The sequence below is a fragment of the Typopeltis vanoorti genome, chromosome 12, assembly GCF_054136105.1.
Source record: "Typopeltis vanoorti isolate ZY-2024b chromosome 12, IOZ_Tvanoo_1.0, whole genome shotgun sequence".
Lineage (NCBI taxonomy): Eukaryota > Metazoa > Arthropoda > Arachnida > Uropygi > Thelyphonidae > Typopeltis > Typopeltis vanoorti.
The window spans coordinates 21,758,636-21,785,645 of NC_143560.1; the positions used below are offsets into that span (position 1 = coordinate 21,758,636).

Sequence of the window (27,010 nt, forward strand, 5' to 3'; positions counted from 1 at the left end):
TCTAGTATCGACTTGGACCATCTTTGGCCTGAATGACAGCAGCTACCCTTCAGATACATTGCAACAATATTCTTCCATTCCTCATGCAAAGCTATCCCCCCCATTGCTGATGACAGCTACTGTGGTCTGGAGCGAATTCAGTGTTCTAATACTTCCCAAGGATGTTTGATGGGATTGAGGTTTGCACTCTGAGCCAGATTGTCCAATAGTTCAACATTGTTTTGTGGAAACCAGTCTCAGACATGCGGTGCAGTATAAGCATGGAGCATTATTGTGCTGAAACATACAAGGATCATCACTGAAGTAATTCCACAGCGTTGAAAGCATGAAGTTGTCCAAGATCACTAGATAGACATCAGCCATGTCATGGTTAAGGGCACATCCAGCCCTATTCAACTGAAACATCCCCCGTACCATTGCCCAGCCTAGACCAAGCAATGATACAGTCCTTCCAGAACTATTCCCCAGGTAATCTCCATATTCAAACACAACCAACGGAGCAAAAAATTTGAAAGTTTTGAATATTTGCATGTAGTAGGATCTGAAATTTGCATGGCATTTAGGTATCCAAATACTTTTTGTCTACATAGTGTATGTATCAATCAAATCACTGAAGTATAAAAGATTAAATTCTTAACTACAGCAAAGATTAAAAAAAAAAGGATACATAAGATGATGATGAATATGATAAATGTTCATTAACTTATAAGCTAGTCCCATATATCTCTTTCTCTTCCTGCAACAGCAAACTAGCCAGGAGAACACATGCAATTTATAGACAAAAGTACATTGCAACTAGCAGTATTATGTTGAATTTATAAGATGGTGCTGCACCTGCTCTAAAAGCCTCACAGCTGTCAAACGCTAACTAATTAAGTTGATGTGTGGATAAAAATGATTATTATTATGATTCCGGACCTAGAAAACACAAAGTCTATCATACCACTCCTTGAACTCATTCAGTGTTCGTGCTCCCAATACTCTGTCAGACAATGCTAATCTGTTGATGTATGTAATTCATATCTTCCTTAGCATTCCACGTTTAGAAATTGGATACATTTCTTGTTGATGTCACACTAGACAACCATAAATATGCTGCTCTTCACCCCACGATGCTGCTCCTGCCTTCTTGACGAAGATTGTACTCTTGTTGGTTGTAATGCTGTCATCATCAACACACCCCATCCTACCATCCTGAAAATGCAGTATACTTTACATTTTATCTCTATTTATATCCTCATTTTATCTCTAATTCTATACTCCTTCACCAGCTGAGTCTCACTAAGGCTGATCTTTTTTAGACCAACTAAACTAACCCATACCAAAATCATTTGACATCTGTTGGTGATATTTCTGGTATTCCTATACCTGCAATATTTCCTTGGGCTCACAGTTATCCTGCCAATTTTTAATGGCCACCTAGAGATATAAGACCTGAGAAGCAAAGCAATATCTGGCATTCTTCAATCATTCCTATTGCTAGTTCGTCTGATTCGACACATCAATTCTCTCTCTCTCTCTAAATCCATTTAAAGTTGTGTTCTTCCATCCATCAAATTTACTCCTTATGTATTTATGAACTTCACTTCATTCCTGCTACACCACTTATGCACACTTATTTGCTATCGTGGCCTTCTCATTTAATCCCAACATATGGCCAACAAACTTAGTCTTCACTATCTCTACCTCCCGCATCGATCCATACTTGTCACCTTTCAAATCATTTGTACCTACCTGTCAAATCTTCCAATTCTCTCATTTTAGTCACTTATCATTGGCATTGATCACAATGTAAAAACAAAGGATTTTTCAGAATTCAGTAAAGTGCTTATTATGGCTGGAGCCACGATTTTGAAAATAGCATAGCAGAGCTGACTGGTTTCTCAAAAGGTGATAACCTGAGTGTTTAATCAGTAGAAAATTTTCATACACAAACAGAAAATCCTGTGTGCACACTGTGAGCGGGCACTGGAAAAAAGTCATGTGGTTCGATGAGTCAATGTGCACCTTGTTCACAGTTTAGAAGGCAAGCTGGGTTTGTTGCTTCATGGGACTCCCACCAAACTCTCTGCCTACTGTTTAAACACAACTAAGGTTCTGGAGGTGGTGTCGTTATATTGGTATGGAATGGATCCCGATATTGCTGGAAGGTCAGATGTCCTCCATGGAATACCTGAACATTGTTACCGATCAAGTCCATCTTGCAATGTTGACTTTTTATCCAGAAGGTGAGAGTTGTTTTATGGATGACGATACTACTGTACATCATATGAGCATGACAGTGACTTCCACCATATATCCTGGCCACCACAAAGCCCGGATCTGAACTCCTATGGGACATGTTAGAAAAACAGATCCATGCGCAAAGTCCTCTTCCGTCAAATCTAAGCTAGTTAGTCCCTTAACCCCAGTTAGTCTGGTATATTGCAGATGTAGAAACAATCCAGCATCTTGTAAGAATCTATACCAAACTGTTTATATGCTGTAATTTGGCTAAAGGAGGTCCAACATGGCATTATGTTGAGCCATAATATTAATTCAGTAAGAAGAGTTTATCTATATTAATAGAAGGTATTATATTATACATAAAATGGAAAGTGAGGGAGAAAAGAATGAAACAAGACCAGTGGCGTTGGTAAAGCTCTTTTGCAGCCTGGAGTGGTCCCTGAGTTTACCGCCGCTCTCAATACACACCAAAAATACCAGAAAAAGTCAAAACGACGTATAGGGTAAGGTTCAAAGCGATGCCCGGGGTTGACTACCTCCACCCCTGCAGCTAGGCCCCTGGACAAGCCCTGAAAGTTTGTGCCAAAGAGGGAAATTAAAGAGATTTTCTACATTGAGAATGGTGGATGAGCAGAATGTATTTTTTTTTTAAATATCACTTTAAAAATGTGAAAGAAGGAATTTGTTGACATTTTCTTGAAAAGCTGGAGGTAGTTGTTGTGATACATCTTATGAGGAAGGATGTTAGAAAACAGCGGTAGATTTAAAAATGTGAAAGAAGGAATTTGTTGACATTTTCTTGAAAAGCTGGAGGTAGTTGTTGTGATACAACTTATGAGGAAGGATGTTAGAAAACAGCGGTAGATATATAGAAGAGAAAGCAGGTTTAATTGAAAAAGATTCTGGGCAGCTGTTGTCCATGTCTTAAGATGCCCAGAAAAAATCCATCGCATAACCTAAGAACTGCTATCTCAGAGATAGCAGTTGAAATGAGTCACTGAGGGAAGGATCATCTATCAACCAATCATTCCTTATTGCTCTCCTTCTACACCATATTTTTTGAGAGTGTTAGCTGTACCACCCCAAAAATGTGCGCATTACTCTAAAGGACAGATTTGGGATTTGTATAGAGCTAAGTATAATTGGTTAGGTGAAAAGTAGTATCTTGGGCAGAAAATATCTAATTTTTTGGATGCTGAGGAAGCTACTGATGTTATGTATTTGTGTTAAAAAAAGGTAAATGTCAGTCCAAAGGAGACAGTGTGACCTTTGGATTATTGAAAAAAAAAAGGAAAAAAAATGAGGCAAACCGAGTTTTTTTTTTCCCCAAAAAAAGATTGCATTTTGGATACATTAAATTTCACAAGGTTATCCACACTCCACTAATGAATGATATGGTGATTAGTATTTAATTCACTAATTGCTATTGATAACTTCCATTATTTTAAATGATAGTAATCATTTAGTATCATGAAAGTAGACACATGCTTTGCTTGGAACAGACTGGATGTATCACTCTACTGTAATAGTGGCATTGCTTTAAATTATTAATTTTTGAGTTGAACATTTGAGGTTGGGAGACTCCATATTTTTGCAATAACAGTGTAAAATGAGTTCAATAGCTCCTTGCTATATGGCACAAGTTTGTTATGCCATTGTTGTTTTTACTTTACCTAGAAGTATCAACAGTGGTCCTTCTTTTTGAGTTGTGCCACTATTGCAGCCAATTAATATGCTTGCTTCCATGTATTGGATTAAGTGCAGATGTACATATATAGACAGGTGATAGTTCTGTAGCAGAATTTCCGAGTGAGATATCAGTACTTGAAGACTTTTTGGATATCTAACTTAAGATTTTTTTTTTTTTGAAAAGATTATAGTAGACATATGACTCTTTCAGGTGTGGATGTGATTTGGCTAAAGCTGGAGGATAAAATAATGCCAAGTGACCTCCATCTTTAGGCAGTGCCATTTGAAGGAAGAGGTGGAATCACAGGTGAGTTGAAGTTGTACCCAATGGCCTTTGCAAGTGGCTAGCCATTTGGATAGGAGGAGTGTTCTACTGTCACCCTTTCAAAGTCCCTTGGATTCACCGATGGGTTTTGAATTTATTTTCTTCAGTATAAACTGAACCACAGCTGGAGTTCTTGAGACATGCTAAATTTTTTCTTGAATTGATACACCTGCTGTTGAACAATGGCTTGGAAAGCGAGTGGGAATGGTCTTCATATTAGTGAAAATAATAATTTCTGCAACCCTCAGACCAGGCAGCATGTGGGACAGAAGCAGTGGCCTAATCATGAGAATAGTAGAGATTAATTCATCAGAACGCTAACCTTCTAATGCCTGAGGATACAAAGTTAAGAGTGGTTGTGGAGAGGATCAGGTATTTGGGTCAGTACATGTATGATTTGTGTCAGTTCACTGCTAATGGCAATTTCTTCTTTTCTTCAGTGGAACTGGAAAACACAAGGTGGATAGAATTATGGACACTGAGGCTGCAAAAGAAGATTTTTTGTATGTTGCTCCTGCCCACAAAAGCTTATTAGGAAACCTATAGTACATTTTGTATTGTGGGTGGGGCCAAAGATTTTTTCCTCTATTCTTATCAATTTTATATACATACACTGAGTTATCTTTGCATTAGGAACACCCTCCCCAATTTACATATATTCAGCACAATAACAAAGTACCACATGATGTCATGTGCAGTTACTATAAATGCAGACACCTATCCTCTATGAAATCAGTAAACCTTTGTCAGTAACGGGGGAAACATGACATAAGCCAGTTTGACCACGGGCAGATATTTGGGGCCCAGAGGGCAGGTGCCAGTATTTTGGAAACAGCTGCACTTGTTGATTGCTCCCATACTGCTGTATCAAAGGTGTACCAGGAATGGATTAACCATGAACAGACATCCAGCATAAGGGCTCACGTTGGTCAGCCATGCATGCTTGATCCTTGCAAGTCACACACAGCTCATCCACTAGTATAACAGTGAAGCAGTTCAACCCATTTCCACACAAGGTATGACACATGCATTATGTATCATACCTTGCTTTACCTGGTATGATGCATAATGCATAACCAAAAAGGATACCCATGATGACAGCAAGGCATCCAAAACACCTCACATGGGCAAAGGAACATCAGCAAAGAACCCTTGACTCGTCTGCAGTGATGAGTCCCATTTCCTGCTGCGCCATGATGGCTGGTTTAGCATGTGGCATAAACAGTATGAAGCCCTATCCCCTGGTTGCACAACTGGTCGGTGGAGGTGATTTTATGATCTGGGGAGTTTTTGCCCCAGCATGCCCTAGGTCCATTGTTTACCATCCTACAAATACTGAATGCTAGAGACCATATATATATTTGCAGGTCTACTCCACCCCCACAGCATGCTGTAATTGGGCTTGTACAACTAGGGTAGTTGGAGGAACACCATAACGAATTCGCCACATTGCCTTTTCCCGGAAACCCCTGACTAATCCAATTGAACATGTGTGGATATGTTAAAACCAGGTTTGAGAACTGCTGATCCTCCTCCATCTGGAATGAGTGTGAAATGACAGAGTAGCTGCAGCAAACATGGGTCAAATTATGCATGTCTGTGAACCACAATCAGGCCAGCTCTTGGCATGTGCAATATATACACAGGCGCCTAAAAGATGTAAAAAAATATGAGATGAGTTTAAACGAACAACGAATGGTACATATAATTATGAATGTACATCGTCTTCCGTTCGGGCCGCTTCAGATCTTCCCAGAAACGAACAAATAAATTGTGACATTGTATCCTGAACCCAATTATATCACTAATTTTTGATTAAAATTTACGAAAATATACCCAAAATAGTTCTTTATTTTTTGATGTATCAGAAATCAGCTTATGATTAATTGTTGAGTTCCGTATCCTAACATCAATTTGACCGGACGCATGTGGCTCGGCCCTAAAAGTCGGCTTATTACTGATAACTCATTCTTCTCGACATTCGAGCGGCCTCTCTAGTCCAATGCGAAACATTCTTGTAAAATTCTCTTTTATCTATTTTCGTTGAATCTTCAAAATTAATTTATTAATGCAAAATTAATGTAAAGAATATTTGAATAAATCTCTTAACTTTATAACTTGAAAAAATTTGTATGACTAATCCATAGGTAACATTATACTGTAAAGCGGTTTTCATTTGCTGTTCGTTTTATTCACTTTATTCAGCCAGGAATAACAGGTTAGATATAAATATAACAGATGATTATAGAGATGGCTAGATCAATACTATCACTAATTTTGAAGTCTGGCAAAGAAATGGCAGACCATTCCTCTGTCTTTAACTCAACACAATATATATATATGTCTGAAATAGTGGCCAATAGCATTGGATCCTAAATCTGGTAACTAGCAATATGAGAATCTCAGTAATAGGTGTCGCTCTTCTGTTAGCAGTAATGATGCAGTGCATAATTTAAGTGAACTGTGGTGCAACTTTTCAAATAAATATACAAACCTTTGGACTAAATGTCTGATGTATGCCATTTTGAAGTGATTTTTTTGTATTTGGTATATTTTATTTTGCTCATAATTTCTGTAAATTATTTTAGGATAATCACTCCAGTGACTGTTTCTGCATATTTCATGTTTTGCTTTGGGAATAATTAAAATGAAAGCAGAGACATGTAGTGAGAGAACTCTTGAACATGATGCTCATACAAAGAGTGACTCTCAAGATCAAGAGTTCTGGTTTAATGGTACATCAGTGAAATTGTGCACCAGCTGATTGGAACCCACCACCCACCTAAGGCTCTTACTGTTTTAGCTTTACTTGCTGAATGAGACCATGAGTCTATTAACTCATGCAAATTAAAACTATACCAATGAATCTCCAGTTAAACTGAATTTTGGTTTAATGTTGATAAAATTGAGTAGATACCTGATTACTAACTGAAAGGAATTACAAATATTTTACACTATCACATTGCATGTCAGCATTCAAATATAAAAAATATATTACCAGTATACAATTAGCTGAACTGTTAGTCCATATTTGTTGCTTTTGCATGTTAGACTGCCCTGCTACAATGCTTTTAAGAGATAACTGACATCAAATATATATCAGGATAAAATAAAACAATTCGAGCGTTAAAATAACACTTGACTTTTGATCAAGTCCATAATTTCAAGTCAGTTAATTTTATGTTCTAGTTTAATGCTGGTGTCCACTTTGAAATACCTAGGTCCGGACTTGTGAGCTGATATTGCTGTTTCTCTGCCGAACAACCAGTAATGCACTCAACTGGAAAGTTTATAAACACCCAATATACTTTAGGATGAGGAAGTCTGCCTTGATGGGGGAGTAATTGGAAGGTAATGGATTTTCACTGAAGATAATTGTCCACAGCCTACTAAGTTATACTATGTAAACATTTGTGATTTGGTTCCTCAATAGCAAGTGGGCTTGAATCATGCGGCAAGAATCCAGTGACTTTTAACCAATCACTATTGAACTTAATACACTAATTTGTAGTTTTTAGTCTGCATCGTGTGGATAAAATGATGCAGACAACAATTTGCAGTTATATTTGCTTAATGTCTAGACAGTAGCCGCTTGAACAAACCATGATGGATTTTTGTAGCTATATCAGCACACCATCATCACAAAAATACAGTAGATATCTTCAGAGCAGATGACATCCATTCATGTGATACTTCATAAAGCAATTCAGTCAAAAATATGAAACCCAATGAATAACATCATACAAAGAATCAAACAGATATGCTTGCACATTGTTAAGAGTTGCAAAGAAATTTCAGTCAAACTCTCTTCAAAGAATACTAAAATAAATTCTTTAACATATTAATACTATTGCATGGATCATGTTTCTTACAATTAACTAATCCTCAGTGACACACACAGACATAAGTTTTTTTTTTTTTTTTTTTATCTTGAGTGTATTATATGTTAAAGACACCAAGAAATTTTATACTTGGTTTTAATCATTTTCATGGATGGATCATGTTTCTTACAATTAACTAATCCTCAGTGACACACACAGACAAGTTTTTTTTTTTTTTTTTTTTTTTTATCTTGGGTGTATTATACGTTAAAGACACCAAGAAATTTATACTTGGTTTTAATCATTTTCATGGATGGATCATGTTTCTTACAATTAACTAATCCTCAGTGACACACACAGACAAGTTTTTTTTTTTTTTTTTTTTTTTATCTTGGGTGTATTATACGTTAAAGACACCAAGAAATTTATACTTGGTTTTAATCATTTTCCCAAGTAAGCAAAACAAAGTTTTGCAGGTGAAATATATTTGCATCTAAGCTACTTGTATACAGAGGCTAATGACTTCGTATCACTTGCCTCGGTATGCATTCCATAACGTAAAGCACCCCCCCCTCCCTTCTGGGCGTGTATAATGCAATGCATAATGAGAAGGGCCACTACCCAGACCCGGGAGAGATAGAAAGGTTGAAGTAATGCAGAAGTCATATATATATATATATATATATATATCCACCCATTCTCTATATATAAAAAGATAAGCTGAAATTTGTCACGTTTTTAGTTTTGAAACGTCTAACAACGTATTTGCCTTCATGAGACAATAATTGTATTGTTTCAGGATTACAACAATCAAACTCATTGTCAACTATTAGAACAGTATGTGTTAGTATTATTTTCATTTCGTGATTTTGAATAATTAAAGTGAAGTTCATAAAGAACAGGCATATCAGCCCGGAAATTAGTGGGGTTGGGCACCATAGGCGCAGAGCTCCCCCAGTGTGTGTGTGTATATATATATATATATATATTCAGCATTGTACACTGTCATGGTAGACAGAGTGGAGTGGGTCATGTCCTCAATCCCCCCCCCCCCCCCAAGCTTAAATCTCTAACACCATGACAGCAACATCGTAGTTAAGCTCCTACAAAAAAAAAAAAAAAAAATTCAACTAGCAGCCTTGACGACTCCACTCATTCCAACAGCTTTAATTACATTCAGCATGATTTGTTCCATTAAAAAGAGCAATACATAAGTTTGTACAATTTGATAACTTATGTCAGAAATTGAACTGTTCCTTCTAAAGCTTCTGATTCTAGAAGCTGCTCTAACTGAATATACAAAAAAAGATACAACTACCTTATTTTTATTTTTTAAATCAGTTATTTTTTTAAAACTCTTTAGCATGACATTTGCACTAAGATTAACAAGTAAAAGAAGCAACTGCAATCATGAAAAAGGCATTTCATAATATCCTACATAACACCATCCATAAGTTGAACCTAGCATATTTTTCACATATCTTGTAGAAATAATTTTACCTTTAAAATCAAAATGGGCAAATTCAATCCAGAGGAATTACCACTTTGAACTGTTCTGAAAATAATTTTAAAAATAAAAGCAGAATTTAAACAAAATAAAGAACGACAAATTATGTTTTTCACATAATTTGACACCTATTCTATATTAAAAGAAAAAGGCAGAGATGGATTAATATCTATTAACTTGCATGTTTAATAGAGAACTAAAATAATCCTAAGCATGTTTGTCAATTTAAGTTTTAGGATGCAAAGTAAATTTTCAATTGCTTGATTCACCTAAAAGAATGTTCTGGGGTGAGAGTAATGTAAAATGCAAAAATGTGTACAGACAAAAAACTTTTTCACACCAAGAGGTATTATTTATTTAAACTTCAAAATACATTTTGTTCAGAGATATTTAAAACTTCAATAATAAAATATATGAAGAATAATTTATGGAACTCTTCAATTCACTTTGGAAAGAATCTGAATCTCTGCTCATACTCAAATCAATTAATACCCCAAAAACATATTCAACATCTTGAGCGTGTGTGTGTATATATATTTATATACAACACACACAGACATATATATATACATACACACACACACATTCATATGTATATACACTGCGTATGTGTGTGTGTATATATATATTATATATATACATATATATATAAAGGGGCTTTCATTATTTGCTCTCTGTACACTAACATATCTGCTATGCATTAACTTAGCAATATTCCATCCATTTATGGCATGTTCTGTGACTAAGAAAAGTAATAAAGTTTATTGGCCACATAAATAGATTCCCTGATAAGGCAACATTATATTAGCATCTTTTATAAACAGTAGCAATACTAACACAAAACAATATTGCGAGCATTACAGTCTGTGCCCTTTAAAAGAAATACATTCTATGACATTATAATATACATAACTAAGATAAAATAACATTAAATCCTCTTGTTTCTTCACTTTTGTTCACATTTACTTAATTTGCAGTTAGTGATATGAAAAATAACAAAAAATTTGCATATTGTAGGTCTGATCTTTTCCAGGACCTGCAACTTCAAATGTTACTTATTGCGCAAGCAGTGTACAATTCATATAACCTATAAAATATAAAAAAGTAAATGCTTAAATAATACAGATGTGGTTAAAAAAAAAAAAAAATGCATAGTTTAAAATTCAAAAGTGCCTGAAACAAGGGGATGATTATAATGAAAAATATAACAATAGAAATTAGACTTCATTAAATTATGCTTACAAGAAATAGTAATCTATACTTTGATTAAAAAATAAAACTATACATACTTTTAAAAACTGTAAACATTTAAAATAAGAAATACAAATGCAATGTTGCACAAGCTGCTCCTTGCTATTTTAAAAGAATCCCCCAGACAGATCACAAGTTGAGTATGTGTCCAGCAAAATGCTATAAAAAACTAATTTACAAATATTCTCAAAACATAATTTATGGACTTCTCACAAACATTCAAGTGTAACGAAACAAAATGTGCAATTATATAATCAAAACGATTATAAACAGGTCTAACATTCTTTACTGGAATTCAATTATCCAGCTAACAATTATCTACTTTCTATGTATGTATATATATTATATAAATCTTGTGTCAAAGAATAAAATCTTTATAATACTCTTGTAATTACTTGAGATTGCAAGAGAACAGTAAGAATCTATATCTAAGCTTAAGTTAAGCCTTATTCACTAGGCTAAATGGTAAGTGAATATCGGTGGGTAGGGTGAGAATGAAGTGCAGGATGTAAAACTAGAAAAATGGCCAACAGGAAGAAAAAAAAGTGCATCCTATATTTCTCTTATGAATAGATACGAATGGCCTGATTAGCTGGCTGGCGACAAACTGGGCATTCGGGCTCATGTTTTTCACAGATGCGATTGGCACACTCAAGGCAGAACAGATTGTGACCACATGGTATGAGTGCTGCCACTACTTCACTTTCAAAACACACGATACAGTCACGCTTTACTTTTCGAACAGAATTTAGAGAGTCTGTAGGACTGCTTGAATCACTACTACAACTGCCACTTGATGATGATGTTGTAGTAAAGCAGTTAATTAGCCTGGATGCTGAACTAGATGTAACAGTAGAGAGATTTGAAAGTCCTGTTAATGGATCACTTCGCATGCGTCTAGCTGGTGGATGATCAAGCATCAAGGAATCTGAAATACCAGAATCAGCACTACCTAAACTGTTGCTTCTGTGAGGCAATGCTGAGAGAGCAGTACTAGAAGTTGTACCAACAAGTGTAGCTACAGTGCTTTGTGTAGTGGTAAAATCTGACCACACATTACTTACAACTGGAAACATGGACTGTTCAAATGCAGAAGAATCTTCTATTCCTTCATCTTCATAAAGTCCAAATCCACTGTTAAAATTACTAGTGAAAACTGGAGGAGATGAATAAATGTCTGTGAGCTTTGTTGATACATTACATGGAGGAAAAGAAACAATATCTTGAGTTTGAGGAAGAAGGTTATTGCCATCACAAGAGAAGGGACTAAAGTCAGATTTATATAAAGAATTAATAAAATTAGCAGTATTAAGGTTTCCCGAATAAGGCTGTTCAATGCCATTTGTATGAAAATCATCCTCTGGTGAATCCAACACTCCACCTGTTCTCATTGCAATGTGCGATTCAATTTCCTTACGAGCATTTTCTACATTATCTGGCAATCCTGTAACCTCAAATATGGGTTCTTTATCCCGACTCGGAGTAACAATATAAGTATTAGTTTGCTGTTGAATCCTTTTCACTGTAGCACCTTTAGGTCCCACCACTAGTCCAACTACTCGATAAGGTACCCTTACTTGAATTGTGGTTTGTCCAGGAATGTTTGAATTTGGCCCTGGTACTAGAGATCCATTCATGTTATTTTTCCTCTGGGCCCTGATCTGACTAAAATGTTCAGCAGCTGATAATATTTCCCTTTTTGCAGCACATACATCTTCCTTTCTCCCTGTAACTACAAATACTGGCTCTTCTCCTCGTACTGGTGTTTTGATATATGTATTTGTTTTGGCTCTAAGTGCCTTGATCTTGCAACCTGAAATGATAATAAACATTACAAATAAATAACAAACATTACAATATATTCATACATACAGCAATTATGGAACAAAGTCAACAGAAAAAGCAGATAAAATCATCTAGACAAAGCAAGAGATCTTCCATTAACATCCAAATAGTATTTGGATTATTCCTGTGATGCAAGTTTCATCATTTGTCTAGAAATATGCACTTCTTTTTCAATACTGAACACAAAAAATTTAAAACTGGATCTTTAGGTTTGTGGCAAAAATGTAGCAAAGTCTCAAGTTTGGTATTTGTGTCAAGTTTTTGCCATCATTAAAATAAAATTATTTTATTGATTGTTTGAATTAAATATATTCAGCCATATTTATTTAGCACAAAGCATGGCTGCTTCACAGCTGATCTGTCCATCACTGCTTAGTTTTACACGATGTTGCTTTAAATAGGATGGGCATCCTTCTACAATGCTTTCAACATAGCCTTTCTAATTATGTCTGAATTTTGCTATTTTATCAGTCCTAACACATTCAACTCTATGATTTTCAGTTTATGTAATTGAGTGTATGTCTAGATTTACCTTACTTTTTAAAGTGCCACATGCTCCACATTGAGACTTTGTGATTAAGTCTCAACCCTAAACAACTGAACTGCAGTACTTGTTCATCAAGTACATAAAGACTATTTTGGTCCTAACTGAAAATTTTCTAATAAAAACCATTAGTTTTAGGAATTAAATTAATTTCAGTCTTTAAACAGCTGCTAATTTAAAAACAGAAAGAATATCTTCATTTTCTCATTGTTCACTAAATATATATATATATATATATATATATATATATATATATATATATATATATATATATATTCACAAAAATTCTATGATTTAGATTAATGCTACTATTAAGTTATTTGTTCCTGATTGTATGTCTTTAGACAAACTGTTTCTTCACATACTCTGAAATGGCTACGTTATCTGCAGAGCTTGTCTTATATCATGGTGAAATGCCTGCAAAAGATATTCAGAATTAAAACTTTAATATCTGGGTTATGTTGACAACCACTCATAATTTGATGATCCAATTTCAGCTAACAAAAAAAGTGTGACAAAATACAAATTTGAGCCATCACCATTCTCAAAGTATTACTCTTTCAAAGTTAATTAATCAAGATTTTGTTTATACTCCTTACTAAAATAGCTATGTAAACTAACAAGTCTTGTGATCTGAGACCGCACTCAAACTGGACCAGCTCAGAATGAAAGAAACTATGCTCCTGATCTAACATCCTCCCCGCATACCTCTTCAAAATGGAGGTTATGCAAGTATAATGAAGAGACAAAATGATGCTATTTATAGTTTTACTCACTCAAAAAAAACTGTTCTTTTCAAGATACTTTTTCTCATAACTCCTAACACAATAAATACTGAAATTCATCCTACCTCAGAGTATTATTTTGACATTTGAGAAAAACAAAACCTCTAAAATGCTTACTGTTATCTAGAATATGGCAATCCATTTAACAGATTGTCTCTTTCTATAGTCTGTCAAAAACTGACCATCATTCATCTCCTTTCCAAGCATTCCATATATGTGTGCTGCTAGTCAACATCCATACATGGCCCAGTTTCTTACTTATTACACCAATCAAATGTCAACTAATTCCTTTTTGCACTTGGTTAGACTATAATAAATTTAGTTTAATCCTTTATCTAAGTGAGATATGTGTTTAAAACACGGTATGATGAGCTGTGTGTGTGATAAAAGGACCTCCCAGATGAGTCTTTGACTCCATGAGGTCTTGGGGTGGTAATAATAATAAGTGTGAGCAAACAAAGTTTGCACCTGAAAATATCTTCAGGAATTGCTATGAGTTGCCAACAGATGCACCACCTTGCCTCAGTCCTGAAGATATTTTCAGGTGCAAACTTTGTTTGCTCACACTTGAATAAAGGATTAAACTAAATTTATTATAGCTAATTCCTTCTACTGCTCTTTTCTTGGAAAAGCTTACCTCACTATTCAAGAACGAAATCAAATGGTTCCCTTCTCCTTACACACAGTGATGCACTGCAAAGTTTGCAAACTGGTATGCCAGTTATGTAAAATAAATATTAAAAAAAAATCACAAGTTACAAATTTTTCTGTGATTCACAGACTATTTTTACCAACCCATGCCTATAAGCACATTAGTACCATGGTAGGTTAAGGGTTGGATAATGTGGGAGCCCTGTTTTTGTAATAAAACATGGTACATTTGCAGGCTGATAATAAGTAGGGCAGTGGCATCACAGTGATGAAAATAAGGACTAAGAATAGCAAGAAACCATCAAGGAGAAAAAAAAAAAAAAAAAAACTTTCAACTTCATAGTTCAGGTAAAGTAATTAAACCTAGTCAATACACAAATATCAGTTAGCAGCCTTTTGGCATGCATGCTATCATTGTAACAAAAATCAAACCTACAACTTATTTGTTGGAGAGCAGAGGCTCAGGTTGTGGGTTTGAATCCCATTATAGGCATGGATGTTTACAGATGGACAGTGAATTTCATTGTCTGCTACTGAAGTAACATAATAAAAGTCTAAGGCAGTTCCTATATAATGCACAAAAATAATTATAATAAAAGATAATGGACAAAACCCATAACCCACCCATGGCACTAAAGGTACCATAGTTTTGCCTTTTGTGGGTGAGAATCACTTAAAATTAAATAACATGGTAGAGGAAAAGAGTCCTGGTAACAAAATATTTTTCATATACAGTTTGTATGTGCACAAAATCCTTTGCCACAACAATAACTTATGTCTAGTTACTAGAAAATTGCCTACAAAGCTGTTTCTAAATATTTAGAAGTCTATAAACATGTTTCATTTTAAGAAAGAAACTGATTGCAGATGCAGCTTTTAAGTCATGTGACTGTTAGCGCACAACTTTTTGCACTATTCTGACAGTTTCATTTCACTTTCAACCCCCCCCCCCCCCACAGGCCAGGAAGGTATATTTGACAAGAAATTTTCTTGTTTTCATTCTAAAGCCTGAAAGAAGCATATGTTGAGTATTTCATGCAAGGTCAACTGTTTTCTATATGATATATCAAGCAGTTTGTTTACTTATATTGGGGTTAAACCATGGGTGAAACATTTCTTTTCAAGAATATATAATCTAATTACAGATGATGCTCCAGGTTCAATGAGCATTTTTTGTATATCATTCCATGATATTAAGGTGTATATAGGGAAAAACAAATGGAGAGCAAAAGATGTTGGACAGCTGCATATAAAGTTTTAAGAAACTAATGGAAAAAAGCAGAGAAATGATGGTTTTGTGGTACAGCTCTGAAAAAGACCATCTGTGCGACAATGCTTGAAGGAGTTAAAAGAATGAACATTCATCAGCATGGCCACCCTCCTGTGGATAGCAATGAGAACTTTTAGGAAACATTTGTGCACTGCCCAGACATTATGAATCTTAAAACCCATTCAACTAAAGTTGAATGGATTTAAGATTCATAATATCTAGGTAGGTGAAAGCAGCATACTGAACAGAAAATGTAGTTTTAGAGGTTGAGAAATCTATTGCAATTTGTTTTTGGCAGAAATGACTAAAAAAAGAAAACTGGCTACCCAAAGATGCTTCTGATGATGTCTTTCTGGAAAAGACCATAGGAAACACACGAGATCCACATTTTGAATTGTAGAGAAAGTGATTCATTTCAGCCATTTATGCAGGAGAATGAGTAATGCTAGGAGGTTGGCATTATTATTATGTTACACCTCCAAGGACTCATTGAGGAGGGCACATACTCTACAACTCTTGTCTTCACCACTCAATCCACCACCCACAACGAACTGCATCATCTACACCAACAGCATCTACTGCCCACCACCACTAGTATTTTCACAATCACAAACAGGGAATATACCGAAAAACATTTTTTGGAGAAAATTATCATCACTATCACCAGTAATAGTGATGATAATAATGGCATCTACAGAATTTCTGTTCAAGGCAAGGAACTAGTCTTTATAACAGGGATGGGCAACCCCATGGTCATATGTGGCCAGTGGACAAGACAACTGTGGCCAATGGTGTTCTTTGGAAAACATTAAAATGACAATACAAATAAAATAATCAAATTTAAAAACTTATTTTTTGTATATTTCATTGGTAAAATTTTAAAAAAAACTTTTCCAACTTTTTTTTTATCCCAAATTTGATAGCATGCAGCAACTGCACCACCTTGAGCAAATCTTTTTCATACATGACTCAGCACACTTTATAGCAGCATTCTAGCTTAGTTGTTTTTCAGCAATTATATACTTTTGCATACTCTTGCAAACATATTTGTAGTATGCATCTTGAAGTGTTTAAATAAATTTAATTTAAAAACAAAATTCAGAAGATGATGGTGACAAAACTATACAACTTTAAGCAAACAGAGAATTTGATGTAAAATTTCCAGTTAATAACATTGATAATTTTGTTCATGCAATGAACAAGAGAGGCTTGAAAAGATTTTTTTTTTTTTTTTTTTTTAATCAAAAGAACTAGTTATGTTAGCTAGCTATAAAGCAATTTGGACTCTAGCTAAAAAAACATTATAGTTACTGAAACTCTGTTGGAGAATTATGATTCAAAATAAAAGATGACAATATTCTTCAAAAGGTAAATAATTTACAATTAAATTGAAGAACATTGTAAACAGAACACAAGAGTTAGCAAAAGATGTGAAGTGAAATGTTAAAAAAAAATTAATCTGATTTAAAAAAAAAAAACTGGTTGTCACAAAAGACTATGCTCCCACTATGATTGGGGCAAACTTAGGATTTGATTCTCTTTAAAACAGCATTTAAAAGAAAACAACATCAAGTCCACACTACCACTTTATTTTGCACCAGTAAAATTTGTGCCCAGATGTCTAAAAGAGATGAAATGAAAAATGTGATGGATATATTGTTGTAAAAATTTTGAATTATATTAGAAGTGGAAGCTCTCATTCAACGACAGTTTGAGTCTTTCAAGAAAAGCAGTGACTGCATTTTTGATGATCTTACTAATTTTACAAATATAGACAGTTAAGTAGAGGAAAAGTCTTGGAATTTTTACTTCCTTACTTCTTCAAAAGAGTATCTTGTTGTAAAAAGGCACGTTTGAAAATTTCATGGAAGTGTGATTTGCACTTTCTGTTCAACATGATTTCTCACTTGAATAATATGAATACAAAGCTTCAGGGAAGAGTAAAATAATAAGTGAGCAATTGCAGTTTAATTAAAGCTCCTTGCAGAACAATTCCAAAATAATAATTTGATATATTTTGCAAAGCTGAATAGTTTTCAGGAAAATAATAACTGATTTCTCTGATGCTAAAGATGATCTGTATGTAAACTGAATCAAGGAAGCTTACATATGGTAGAAAGTACTAACAAAAGTGGGAAAAACATAAAAGCTGCTAACGAAAAGGATTTTTTTAAAGCTTTTATCTACCAAGGGCATGGATGTTTGTCAATGTCTTTAAGTAATAAACGAATTTTGCCTCTTTCTTCCTGTATTCAAGATAAATTCATTAATATCTTAGCCCATCCATGTCAAGCCTACAGGTTTACGACTTTTCATGAGTGAGACTCATTTAAAATATTTACCATGAAAAAATTAAATGGCATAATAAATAAAGTAGTCAAAAACTTAAAGGTAGAATGCAATCAGGATTGTATAACTTGCAAATTTCTTTAATTCTATATAACTGCCTATGCCAGTCGATTGCCAACTCCATCAACAAAGCTGTGAATGGTGTAAAATAAAATAGGCATTTTATTTTATGCCTGAATACTTTTTTTTTCATTTGAGGTGATGCTCCTGAGAGTTCCTTAAAATACTTGACTCAGTACAGAAAAACAGTTAGGTTGATTAATGATCCATCTCTTCTCCCCAATTCACTCCACTTACTCTCATGCAGGCACTCAGTTTCTACTGCTTGTCTCTTGAACAGATACTTGTACAGCCTGTTAATTAGCAATTCATCCATCGTCTTAAATCTATCAAAATTAGTAGCACAATAATTCTTAGTTGAAACCCACAGAACAACTCCTCTTCATTTATCCCTCCCTTCTACTATTACTACTGTCCTAGTCTCATCTTATGTTTTCCAAGGAATATAATCTACAGCTCTTCAAATCAAATGAAGCTCCTTTGTGTCAATCCATCCTAAAGTACTCTTAATCAATTTCATGTATAGAATTATAAAAAAAAAGGGGACTGATCAATACTTTAAATCTATATTATTATGTAAATAAACCTTATAAAAAAATCGACATGTAATTAATACATTGTTCATCTGTTTGGTTTCTCTCCTTCTCCTTCCAAAAAATACTGCATTAGTCTCAAACTGAAGTTGATTTTCCTCAGCTTAGGTGCTAAAGTTTTCCACTCATGGAACTGATTACATTTGGTGGTGTTCATACCATGCCATTGCACTGTAGATGAATTATCTCCTGATGGAAGGTCAATGATACTAAAGAGTGAACAGATAACAATGACAACCATACTAAGGATATCACAAAAAAACGTTACATTGTTATCATTCAATGCAGTGTCTAAGATGGCATGATCAATTAAACAAAATAAGACAAAAGTTATATAAAGAAATATCTGAGGCAAGGAAAAAAAACTCCAGGAAAAGATTGCTATGTAAGCAAATTAGTGCAATCAGGAGCACCTTGGAAGAAAGTTCATTATAAACTAGTTATGAAACCTTAATTTCTGTAAAGTTTTCATTATCTTATACTCACTGGAATAAACACCAAATGCATGATAACAGAATAATTTAAGTTAAAACATAGTATTAAAACAATTTTCTTAAAAATTTCTGTTTTTATCATTAGATTCAGAATGTATTCCATGCAAAATAAATTTCACATAAAGTGCAGCTGACAGGAGTTTTACAACAAAGTTACAGAGAATTGTTTACAACAATTTCATTAAGAAAATTGTATTGATAACATTACAGCAAATAAAAGGACTAGTGTTTTGGATGAATTCAAAAAAGAAAAATATAATTTATAACAGCTCAAAGAATGAAGTTCAATATTTTTCTCATGAGGGCAAGAATACCGTATTTTATTTACATAAAGTGAGTTACTGTATATCAGTAATAACAATAGGTTATCATTACAATTCAGTATTCTAAAATTTTTTCCCAATTATCTTAAATCATCATTATAATTGAATGTTATTTTAAAGCAGTTTTCCTAATTATTTTTAAGTCTCAAATAATCCATTGGATTTTAAGTCATTACTCCAGTAAGTCAGGTAGGTGGTGATCTTGAACTGGGTAACAAAGAACAAAGCATCTGTAGCAATTATACTGTGCATGAGTATAATTGCTGTAGAAGCTTTTCCTTAACAAATTCTATAACAGGTTACAAACCTAGTGTGTGGGTTGCTTAGAATAACAAGCACTGTTATTATACTTTTTTTTTAGAATATAAAACAATGACATTCCAGACTGATAAATATTTCCCTTGGTAAGTTAGCACTGAAACGAATGCTTTTTTAATTATAATCAGTGACAGTATGCCTATAGAGGTTAAAATGAATGTAAACAAAAAGAATTGAAGGTTTAGAATGACAGATCAATAGTTAAGTGGGACCCCCCCCCCTCTTGATCAGTATACTGTGACTTTAAAGATCAGATGATTGCAATTTTCAATGATTGTCTTGGAAATCAGGGCACCACAGCATCCAAAATTAAGCTGCAAGTAACTGGAGAAATGTGCTGTTAATGATGATTCTGTTAACATTTCACGTTAACTATTGCAATTTCAGAGTACACTGAAAAAAAAAAACTACAGTTAAGATGAAAATACATGCCTGTGCAAGTAGTCGCAAAAATTGACAATGGCTGTTACCAATCAGTAATTTCACATAATTTCAATCTCCAATTAGAATATATTTATGTCAAAAGATTGTCACCGTCTACCATGGGACAAAGATATCTTATTTACAAGAGGCCCAGAGTGGTTTGAAAAAAAAAATGCACCATCTCACATGAGGATGGTACCAGATCAGACAATCCAAAAACAATGGCTTATCTTATGTAAGTCATTAGCCATTGGGCTAATGTACTATATAGAAATATGGGTGGAATTATTTTAAAAAATTAACCGATAAAATAATTCCTAAGAGTAAGCAGTTTGTAAATAAGTGATAAGCACTACTTTATAAAGATCAAAAGGAGAAGCAACCAGCACTGGATTGCTAGTTGTAGAACAGTAATCCAGAGTTATTACTATTATTTTTAGAAGACATGAAATAAAGCAATATAATTACTTTCAACAAGAAATTTACTTCATCCCAAACCCACTCATATGAAGCAGTAAAAAAAAAACCAGATTCCCGATTTATATAAAAACAATGCAAAGCAACGAAATCAGAAATTTAAGTACACACTGAAAATAAAAAATATGCAAACTAAACAGTAATATGAAAAATACAATTTTATAATTAGAAAGCTCTCAAATATTTTCACTCCACTTCTGCTGCTACAGAATAAATACTCTCCTTTACCAGGAAGAAAGGAAACGGGTGTAGCAAACAGAACTCCGAACTTCCAGATATACACGTACAGTGACATTTACAAAAATTCCTCCTACACCAATTAGAACACGAAGTTTATAGAAGCTTACATTCCTACAAATAAATTCATACATACTGAAAAAAAAAAAAATATGGAAAATTATTTAAATGTCAAGAACAATTTTCTGAATATATAATGAAAAAAACAGTTAAAGTCCTAGTGAATTAAAGTGAAAATTTAAAATATTTAACTTGTTTGCTTATTATGATGGCTAATGTTTTTATTAGCACAGGATTATTTACTACATTTTACTGTTTTAGAAAAGACAGGAGACATGTATATTAAACACATTAGCTGCCTCTCACTCCACAATGTTTTTCCCCCTTTTATCTTACATAACATTATGCTAAGAAATTGTTTAAAATCAAAATTTATGGAAAGTAACACTTTTATTAGTGTGGTACATGAAACAAATTTCTTATATACACTATACAAAATTAATATATGCATATCTTTAGATTTAACATGCAAGCATATCAATTGCATTTTTATAGTAGCGCTGTGAATTTATATAGTCATTTCTGTTATCTTACAATACACCACTGCTTCACCAGGCCTATGAGAAATATATACACATGTAATGCCCATATTACCCCCCCCCCCCATCTCTGTTATAAAATACAGGGCAATGGAATACCATACCTGATACAAGAGAGGGCAGATAAAAAAATACTGAAGACAAATTTAAAATAGTATATTAAGTTTCTTAAAAAAATTGTAACTTGCTTTTGGAGTGATACTAATGCAACTAATATCACAAAGCAGCATGCAGTGTGTCACAACGTCCATTTTACAAATGATTCCAGAACCATTACCAAAGGGACATCTGTCACATCTTACTGACTGCACTTTTTTTTAATGTCAACCCTGTTCAGCAGTTGGAAATTTATAGTACATTTATCACTGCAGGTAAATAAAAGGTTAGAAAATCAGAGAAGACCAAACATGGTACTTCTCTAGCTACTTCAGACCTGTAATATGCAGGAAGGCTCATACCAGGAGAAATATCTTTCACAGATACTACATGAAGGAATTAACAGTACTGTTCACTGTGAGGTCTTAAGCTGAAACAAATAAGTACAGAATAGTGCACCATTGGATGAGATCAGATTTCTAGATGGAAAGCAGGATTGAAGTGAGAGCAAGGATATTAGTGTGATAATTTACATTGCACATAAGCTATCTTTGTGGTAAATGCTAGCAAAATCAAATGCAAATAGGCAATAAACTTATTCACACTATTTCATCAACATTACTCCACAAAGGCAATTTTGACAAACAGGTTCAATAAATATAGATTTTCCATCTAAGCTTTTCTAGCTGGATATTCTCGTGAAATCTGATATTTGGAATCTTTCAAGTCACATCATTTCTTTTGTCGCTATCTAGATCTGCATAGACTGTGGCATGCATACAAGTTCATATGTTGTGCAATTTACGTACTAAAACTTGGGTGACTAACATTCAGTGTACTCTAGAGACTGCAGATTAAAGCACTGTCAAAAGAGCAGATTCATGATGCATATGGATACCATGAAAATTGAAGTAAATTCTTAAGTCTGCAAACATGATCTGGTCAGCTAATTGGATAGAATCAAGTCTAATTGACCAATTATAGTTTTGAATGGCACTGTGGACATGGATCTTTTAGTTTTTCTAAGTGGCATATATTTCACATGGCATGAAATTATCCTTCTTACTAGAGACCTGAAGAAGCTTGAAAAGATTACATGAATTCCATCAACAGTATTATAGATTTACAATCTTTCACTGGGTGTATTCACATTCTCAATTCATGAAATCCTTTCAGAAATCTATATTATAAAAATTTGTATTTCAGCCATACACTTCAAATTGGTTTTATTACCCCTTCTGTTCATCTAGAACAGTCTTCCTTCTCCAATGTTATTCAAAAATTTCAAAACATTATATTTAAAAAAAAAGTTAAGAAAATGTACAATTATTAGATACTACTGCATTCTTACCAAAGGAATAATAAAAACTGAGAAAAATCCAATGGAATTCTTTCTATATATGCTTAGTAGAACAAAGATAACAATTAAAAGTTATGGCAAAAGTACCAAGTTTGAGGTGAGAATGGAATGATGCAAGAGTTGCTAGTGTGTGAGCATAGGATTTGATGACAGTCCTTGAAATGTGTGGTAAACATTCCATGGAGAGAGTTAAAGGCATCTCAAGGATGCCTGTTTAATGAGAACTGTGAAATAGATAAGGCCCAAAACAGTGTAAAGACAACAAGTTCCACTGCACAAAGAGGAAAAACTGAGGTTTCAATTACTGCCTGTATGTGAGTTTTGATTAAAATGTTAGGATAGCAAGGAAGGAGATGAGTTAATAACAAGATTAGCATAGGTTTGTTAAGAAAAGGTTGTTTTAGTAATTTACTTACACAGTATTAGACATGTATTGTACAATGCATGACATTTCATACTATGCACCATTCCACTGTACAATGGAAAGAATATGTACTATCTAGATTTGAGAGCTTTTCTTTGGCAGACTACTACATAGAAAATTGGTACTTGAACTGCAACAGATAGCATTGGATAAAAAATTAGTGTGACAGATTTGCTATCTTTGCCAGCGAGTTCTGTACTGCATGTGTGTACATGGGTCTGTTGTGGGTCATTATTGTACAACTTGTATTAATAATAATCAAATTTACTTCCATTAAGTTACATCATTGGAGTTCTACTCAATTAACATATCACATTAAACTCCAACATTCCCACAGCATTGGATTAAAAAATTCTACTTTACAGCTTGTCTGCCAACCTGTGATGTGGTAATTATCAAATGCCTTTGCAAAGCAGTTCATTGTATATGAATTTTCCCTCATCATAAAATGCAGACACACTGCTATAACAAGACCTGCTCTTGTGCTGACTATCTTAAAGAAACTATTCCCATTAAAGCCACCCCTATATTCTTTTCCTAACCTTGGATTACAATTTCTGTTCTAGAACCATGCTCATGGTGTGTCGCTATTTGCCTTCCCCTTAGGAATCTTTTTCACTGCAAGACTCATTAAATAACCAGATTAAGGGCATAGCTAATTTGCATATTCCTAAAAAATGTGATCATCCATTACCACAGCCTACCCAATTAACACTCGATACACTCAATTCTTTCATCTAATTCCCCTAACTTGCACAGCATCATTTACACCAGTATGATATAACTGATAAAGTGCTCATTAAATTATCCCATAACATCCCTTGCAATGGTCACTTCCATTAACTGTTTCACCATTGGTGGAACATCTTAACTGAGGTAGAGACCTCTTCTAATGTAAGGCTCCAAGCTGTCGTTTGTCTTGTACATAAATAAATCTGGCCTTATATGTATATCCTTGAGGGTATACAATAGAACACACATTTGAACAGAATTAGAGTATGCACATGGAATTAACAATACAATTATTTGGTATATGATAATGCAATTATCTGAACAGTAACCAAAGTAAATTTGCAGAAAATGAACATTGTGTGAGAGAATGCCATTCTGATTTCGCCAGAATTGAAATTCATTGATTGATATATCTAAGCCAAAAATGGTTTTGATGGGGGGGGGGGGTTAGAATTTAGAATGATAATTAGAGAGGAATGCGACGTTCTTAATCAGCGATCTGTGGATCGTATTTGATCCACAGATTGCTGATTAAGAACGGGAAAAATATTCAACTGGGAAAAAGTCATCGATATATAGTGAGAAAAGAATAAGTGAAGGTACGGGCACCTGAACTCCATTAATTGCTAAGTTTGAGGACAAATCTCCATCCACCACATGTAATATGCGACCGCAGAGAAAGCAGTCAACCCAGTAGCAGTTTAACAAGGGCTTAAACAGGCATTCGTGCGAAAAACGAGCAATCAAAGAGCACTGAGATATCACGAACAACCGATTAAGATCTCCCATTTATGACAGTTTTCTAGAAGGTTAGCGACATAAATAAATAAATCCCTATTTGATCGACGTTGGAGGAATCCATACTTGAGATAGTTTAATCAGGCAAGAGGTTTCTGGGTTTTCCCAATTACTATAGAAAGAAACGGAGTGAGAGACTGAACAGCAATTTTAGAAAGATTTGTAGTCTTGAGTCTGAGAAATCAGCTCGTATTCAACCTATTTCTAGGATCATATGTAAAACGTACTCAACAACCAGTAATTTTTTGGTAAATAATTTTCACCATCGCTAAAAAAAACGCAACTCAATTATTGACAATACTTAAATAATCTAAAATTCGTTTAAACGGCATTCGTCCTTTCAGACCATGCACATGGAATTCTTTGGTAAGTTCACATCAAAAAACTCTCTGATAATCCGATTTCGAAACGCATTAACACATTAATGTTACTAACTCCATGCTTGTTGATTCTTAAAAAAGGTTTGTGCAAACTTTGAATACAAGTTTAGAAAAGAGATAATGCTAATAAAAAGACTATCTTTTCATAAAGTAAGCGATACTGGATCCCTAAATATTCTACTTCATGACACAAAATCACTCCACTGACTTAAGTTCTCCAAAACAAATTTATCGTGAATTTATGAACATGTAATTTCTATCAGGAAAACTGAAGAATAAGATTTACTCTTATTTGTACAATTTGGTAATATTTTTATTGCTACACGTACTCTTGTTTTCTATTTGAGAACGTAGGTCTCTTTTCGTAAGAGATCTACGTTCTTGAAGAGGTAAATGACGTTTGAATCGATATGTACAAAAACTGCCAGTTTTAAAAGAAAGTTTTATAAAAATACAAAAGAAGAAATTTTAACTTAAATTTTATAAGAGTAAAATCTTTAAAAATTAACGATAACTTTAGAATGATCAATAATGTTTTCACAGAATTTACTTCAAACCGACAGAATTGAATTGTGCTCCACATCCAAAGGGACATGCTATTTCATCTACTTGGGCATACATGAACTTTTTAAATGATTCATTTTCTTAGACCTAACACTTGTATCATTTTCAAGTCAGGATAAATAAGTTACGATAAAGAAATAACTATGAAAGTTACTTTTAAATGTTTAGTTATAAGCCGGTAAATAGAAACAAAGGAAAAGCGCCATGCGCAGGGTACAGCACGCTGGTCATGGCGAACAAAGAACTTTCACTGAGAAGTAACAAAGGATCACATAGTTATAACTTACCTTGTCTGCCTACAATTTCTGCAACGTGTTCAGAACTTGGCACAGGTACACATTCTGTTGTATTCTGACTCTTTTTATTACGTGCGTCTGAATCGTAAGACATATGAAAATTCTCACTTTCATTAATACCTAATAGTGACAATTCTAAAGCTACTTGAAAAGCTCTTTGATCTTCAAGACTACTATTTGGGGGCTCCATATCCGGAAAAAGACTAGCTGGCATCGCAATAGATAAGCACAGATTAAATAACGATGAGGAGAGGAGAAAAAAAATAAAAAACAATGAAAAATATTAATAGGTATTAACCACCGCCACAATTCTTACCAAAGGTGCCACCACCCGCACGGCGACAACCTTTCAGCCGCACTGCTCCAAAATAACCGTCAGCCTGAGAAATACAAAGAGTGACGTCATGCGAGAATCGCAGAGAATTGGGAGGAACTAGGAGGGTATGAGATTAATCTTTCAAATATGATTGGAAGATTGTAATATGTGGGGCTGGACTAGCATAAGTTGTATTTCCGGTGAACAACCGGCATGTTTTCTTCCACATATTAGAGTACGTAGTTGTTTTAGTTTCT

The 27,010-nt window shown here is 34.1% G+C and overlaps 1 protein-coding gene across 1 annotated transcript; it reads right to left on the reverse strand.

Moving 5' to 3' along the window:
• Nucleotides 1–10,653: 10,653 nt before the first annotated feature.
• Nucleotides 10,654–26,769, reverse strand: LOC150100624 (RNA-binding protein MEX3B-like). The gene is made up of 2 exons (XM_090401161.1): nt 26,429–26,769; nt 10,654–12,632 (listed from the first exon to the last, which is right to left on the reverse strand). The coding sequence occupies exons 1-2, from the start codon at nt 26,649–26,651 to the stop codon at nt 11,383–11,385; spliced, it is 1,473 nt and encodes a 490-aa protein (XP_090257287.1). The 5' UTR covers nt 26,652–26,769; the 3' UTR covers nt 10,654–11,382.
• Between the last annotated feature and the right edge of the window lie 241 nt (nt 26,770–27,010).